The 6,088-nt window shown below is 40.2% G+C and overlaps 1 protein-coding gene across 1 annotated transcript; it reads right to left on the reverse strand.

The window, feature by feature from the left end:
- Positions 1–1,470: 1,470 nt before the first annotated feature.
- On the reverse strand, positions 1,471–2,388 carry LOC142464604 (olfactory receptor 6M1-like). The gene has a single exon (XM_075567975.1). The coding sequence runs from the start codon at positions 2,386–2,388 to the stop codon at positions 1,471–1,473; it is 918 nt and encodes a 305-aa protein (XP_075424090.1).
- Positions 2,389–6,088: the final 3,700 nt, after the last annotated feature.

Below are 6,088 nucleotides of genomic sequence, written 5' to 3' on the forward strand. Positions count from 1 at the left end.
GTATCACAGTTTATATCTGTGGTTCTTAATTTGATATATATGTTTATATTCACTATTACTATTTTTCAATAATATCACAATTGTTTCACATATTGATGCGCTTGGACATATTTTGTACTATATACCCTTGGGATATGCTAGAGTTTCCTTAGTGCATCCCTACAGGGAGTTAATGGATTATTTTCTCTTTCAGGCCGTAGTTGTAATCAATTCCAAATAACCAATTTCATGTAACTTATTTTATGTTGCAGGTTGCTTAGCTCTGTGATTGGCCAGTTATTTCCTTCTAGAAGGTGATGGAAAAAGTTAAGTAGCATTTTCCTTTCTGCCCAGCAACAGGTGTGGGAACCAAGTTTACAAATGTTTGGTTCCTGGATATTTTCCTCAGATCCTAGGAAAAAAAGAGGAGGGGGTCTCCAGGACTCTCCTAGCCCTGTAAAAGGCTAGCAACTTTATTTGTTTTCAGAGTTAGGGCAAGTATTCCAGTGTCAGGGTCCAAAGAGATACAGCACTAAAGAGAAGTCCTGCCATAGTAGTGAGTAGGTTCTGACCGCAGGGCTTATGAAGGAGACCTGGATGGGACTGCTGGGAATTATACGAAGAAAGTTTCCAGTTCTGTCCTTGGCAGTGGAGAAAGACTTGCAAAAGAGCTATCCATCTACAAACCTCATGGTGGAGAAAACCTGAGTGCAGGTGTCTAATACAAATTCTGAAAAAACAGTCCTGTTGTTAACCTGAAGTTACCTTTTAAATAAACTTCACAAAAGTTCCTGGTGCCCTACATCTTTATTTTGCTCATCATACCAGCTCTGTGTGGATTTCAAGCCCCCTGAGATAAAAGGTAAAACTGCTGAGTTATACACACACACTTTGGGACTATTTTGGTGTGACCCTTTTCCTTAGCCGGTGGGATAGAGTTGTTACATAACATTTACAGGCAAGTATAAAATGGTGTTAGAAAAGGTAGGCTTGGTCTGCAATGTGTTAGATGAGGCCCTGCCTCAAGGAGTTTAAAATCTATAAGGCAGGTTAAATTGAAACATTTCAGTAGGTACAAGGGATGAGATGGACGATGAGTTTCAGATTGCAATAGAACAGCAGTAACATTACCAAACACATGGCTGACACCCATTAGCTGCTCTTCCGCTGCTGCCAAAGGCTGTTGCCTTTGGGGAGACTTGTATGTTCTCATATGAAATAAGTCCTCAGCTGAAGTGATAGCAGCTGGAAACAAATATACCCTCCATATAAAATGCAGGTGCGAGGAGAAGGTGACGATGTGGAGGCTTTTAAAGCTGACTGTCCTTCTCTTGATGAAATTGACCCTGTCCACAGTAACTTAGGTCACAGGATCAGCGAATTGGAAGCATAGTGGGGAAACCCTCTATGGGGAGACACGTGTGCAAAGAATGTTCACAAAAATCTGAAAGCTGTAAAGCAGTGAGTTCTTATAAAAGTGTAATTCGACCCTCATAGCATCTTCCCACATGAAATCACTCTATCTTTGAGTATTTCTTTAACATTCTGGTTTCTTAGGGTATAAATAAATGGGTTGATAAGAGGGACCACCACAGTGTTAATGACTGCCACAAACTTGTCTAAGTCAAAAGTCTGACCCATCTTCGGCCTTGAATACATGAATATACAACTGCCAAAAATTAGGGTCACCACTATGGCATGGGAAGAACAGGTGGAAAAAGCTTTTCCCCTACCTTCCACTGTTTTAATCTTTAATATGGCTATTGCAATATTACTATAAGATACAATAGTAACCAAAAAACTAACTAGCACTACAAAAGAGGTAGCGAATGTCAAGATCTGGATTGCGGTTGTGTCGGTGCAAGAGTTCCGAAGAAGTGGGCCAATATCACAGAAAAAATGGTCCATCACATCAAAACAAAATGGCAATCTCATAATTAAGGTTGTAGGTACAAGGATGGAGAAAAATGATCCCAGCCATACTCCAGCTATAAGTTGCAGATATACACGTCTGGGCATGATTCCTGTGTAACGTAAAGGGTGGCAAATAGCTACATATCTGTCATATGACATTACAGCAAGGAGTAGAAACTCAGCAACTCCCACTAGCAAATACATATAAAACTGGGTAAAGCATCTAGCCAAAGATATAGACTTACCATTCAACAGGAAGCCCCTTAGCATGTTTGGTACAATGGTGTTGGTGAAACAGATGTCCATAATAGCCATGTTACATAGAAAAAAATACATAGGCCTATGGAGTCTTCGGTCTAAGAAGACCAATGTAAGGATAAGGAAGTTCCCTGTCATGGTGAGGAGATAGGACAGCAGGATCAGGCAGAAAAAGAGCACAGACAAGTGTGGAAATAGAGGGAAACCAAACAGGATGAACTGTGTCACAGTGGTCATGTTCTTCCCATCTACTGTCTGCATTATAAGGATGTAAAAAGCAGGAGAGTCAGGATCAAGTAAAGCAAATAATAAAACACAGCTGTGGAGAGTGGTAAACATCTGTAGATGTTGGAATTAATGACAACAATAATGCCATTCACCAATACGATTCTGCAAATAAGTGACTTATCCAAATAAATACTCTGCAAGCGAAGTGTAGAGGGTATTCCTGGAGACTGCAAGAAAGAATAGAAAAATAATATAATTATTGTTAAATTACAACAATTATCCTATGAACAAGTGAAGGGGTCAAAACTGTTTTTGACCCAAGCCCTTATAAGCTAAGTAAAGACATGTAAATAAAAGAACTTATACAAATAGTGCAATATGTCTTGAACCTTGGTCTTGAAAGAAAATCTCAATCACCCACTGAAATTTATACTCACAGATTTCTCTATGTTAAGGTGTATATAAAGGTGTCTTTAAACTGCAATCTTTGTGGGGTTGTCGCGTATGGGGACAGCTTATGGTAAAGATCCTCACAGCATATACCGGATGTGAAAAAGAAGAAGAACAAACATAGTGCAGACTGCAAAACACTTTTTATCTGCAGTAAAAGGGTAAAATTAGACTCGCATGGTCTATAAATTACTGTATATGTGCAGAAACTGTAGATCAAATGATCAACACCAGCCGCGGAGGTTGCAGAGCGGTCTCTCTGCTCGATGCTCACGGTACACTGGGACATCCGCGTATTTCGGCTCCAGCACTTCTGCGTTCGATCCCCGGATGTAAACTCTGGAGACAGCTCAAGACAGGCAGATGATGCTGTATGGAGCCTCCCCTTAGGTTATTGCTGGGCACTGGATACAAAATACAGATACACTCTACGCATTTCTCCTCCTTGAGGTTTCATCAGGAGTGCTTAAAAGTGGATGTCTGGTTGATTAAATACCTCACCTACGTTAACTATTGGTGGAATCATAAATCAATCACAATTGGCTATTTAGCATAGTAGCACATAATATGAGAAAGTTTAAATAAACACCATGGTGAGTGCCTTAATCAATTTAACCTACAAACAAAACATGGTTGTAGTCCAAAAATACATTAATCTAAAAAATTATGTAAATACTAAATATACAAAAAAATTAATAAAAAATGTTTAATAAAATTGTATAAAACTTCCGTGGCTGGTGTTGATCATTTGATCTATAAGCTCATATAATTTATTCACCATGTGAGTGTGATTTTACCCTTTTACTGCAGATAAAACGTGTTTTGCAGTCTGCACTATGTTTGTTCTTCTTCTTTTTCGTACCCGGAATATTCTGTGAGGATCTTTACCATAAACTCTCCCTATACGCGACAACCCCACAAAGATTGCAGTTTAAAGAAACCTTTATAAAAACCTTAACACAGAGAAATCTGTGAGTATAAATTTCATTGGGTAATTGAGAATTTCTTTCAAGACCAAGGCTCAAGACATACTGTATTGCACTATTTGTATAGGTCCTTTTATTTACATGTCTTTGCGCTCCCTGAGCTCCCTGGACACCTACGAAAACCGTGGATTGAGAAAGCAATCCTTACCAAAGGTTGAGCAGCATCGAATTAAGTCTGGATTTTTTTTAATTTATATGCACCAAATCAATATTTGAGTTGATTTAAACTAGGTAAGAATTTAAGCACTATTAATTGGGTATTATACAGTTTTTTCTTACCCTCATACAAACTTCACTTATATGATTGTAACTACTGTAAGTAGATTTAAGCGCTATTGGATAACACGGTTTGTCCTCACTCTTATGAGATTAGTAACTGCCTAGTATTCAATATTCTTTAAAATAAAATTCTAAATGTACAGTTGTCTCAACATAGACAAACATACCTCAGAAAATGACAAGGTTTCCAAAGAATTCAATGGTAATTGCCATAGAATACTGCAGTATGCTGGTAACTGTATAAATGGGAATAGGTACAGATGTAGCCAGAGTTACTTTTTTCGTGTCCGCGAACCAAATGGCTGAAATCCTCGGACCGTCTGTTGTTTGTATACAGACCCCACAAATAGTAATTTTTGCTTGAAGGGAGAATTAAAGAAACGTTAATCATCCCAGGCCAGATAGTTTGTATTAGCAGTGCAGAGGAGTCGCAGAGAGTAAATCCCTCTCCGTGTCTCCCCAGAGCAGTTCTTACAGACTCTAATCTGTCCTGCACCTTAATGATGTAGATGCCCGAATATGGGTCTCTACAGTACATCATGAGGGGAAAAACTAGGGGACCATATTTGGTTATTTACGTCAGGGGAGCGCAAACTTTTTTCCCTGTGCCCCCCTGCCGGCAGATTCCCTCTCTCCGCGCCCCCCTCCCACCCCGCTTACCTTGGCTCAGACTTCGGCTCTGGCGTCATGATGTCACATTGCCATAGCAACGTGACGTCACATAACCATGATGCCTCGTTGCCATGGTGACGCGTCTAAGAAGCCGCCTGAGCCAAGGTAAGTAAAGATTACAGAGACCATCGCCACTCCCCCGGCACTTCATTAAAGTGCCTTCGGGAAGCGTGCAGGGCCTCTGTAAACACTGCACCCCCCGCAGTAAACCCCCCAGTTTGCGCACCGCTGATTTACGTCATCCCCGACAGGACATTTACATCATTTATCTATAGAAGTTTGAAGCAGGGGGTCTCCGGAGCTGAACCCCATTTTTGTCAGCTCTGGGGACCTCCTGCTTCTGGAGATACAGGGATAGGGGCCACTGGCAGCCCCTGGAATGGAAATCAGCTCCAGAGACCACCTGCTTTAAACCTGTATAAAAAAAACATTTAAATAAAAAAATAAATAATGATTGCTGTTAGAGTTGCTCTGAGGGGGAGATTGCTTCTCTCTGGGACACATCTGCGCATCTCTTACAGACGTGTGGCTAACTTGGTAGGATTATCGCTGCAGGGGTCCCATTGAGAAGCAGAGACCCCCGCTGAGTTAATTCTCCCAGGGTGCTTTCTGTTTTCTCGGCAGCAACCGAGCGCGGCTGCAGCGTGTTCCGGCCCCTGCAACGTTTTGTTATCATGTTGACAGTAAGTCTGGCTCCATCTGTAAGACGGCTACACCAGGACTGAAACTCACAAGCTTACAATATGGGGTCTATGTACCAAGCAACAAAAATTGCTTTAAAGTGCAAAATATCAATTATTTGTTCATTGATGCACAAAAAAGTAATTGCGCTAAACGTACAAGTGTAAATGGTTTACACTAAAAAAAGTAAGTCGCATAGCAGACAAAAGGAGAAAGTGCCTCACAATAGACAGCCAAGTTCAACTTGGCATAAACCCTAAAAAGTTAAACATAACATGATAAAAGTTCTACCCAGTGACTCTTACACCAAATAATGTGACAATATGTTTAAAAAAATCAAAATCTGAATAGAAAACACTTAGGAGGGAGAGGAGGTTGCTGCAAAAATCACCAGTGAACTTTCCAAAGTTCCTCTTGAAATGTTGAAAGGGAGCGCAACCGAAAAAGAACAATATAGTGTATTAGTCTAAATAAAATGCAATGTAATTTCTTTGGTGTGTATCTATGCCAAATGTATCAGGCACTTAGAAAATATTATTTATTGACCTTCAATGAAAGATACAGTACAGTATTTCCTGTATGTCTGATACTTTCTGGGGATTTGAGAGAGCATACATTAGATAGGCTGCACACCTTGGATT

This window comes from Ascaphus truei, chromosome 13 (assembly GCF_040206685.1).
Source record: "Ascaphus truei isolate aAscTru1 chromosome 13, aAscTru1.hap1, whole genome shotgun sequence".
Lineage (NCBI taxonomy): Eukaryota > Metazoa > Chordata > Amphibia > Anura > Ascaphidae > Ascaphus > Ascaphus truei.

What these genes read in the sequence shown, in the direction of transcription:
- LOC142464604 (XM_075567975.1), bottom strand. Translation starts at nt 2,388, where the DNA reads ATGACCACTGTGACACAGTTCATCCTGTTTGGTTTCCCTCTATTTCCA.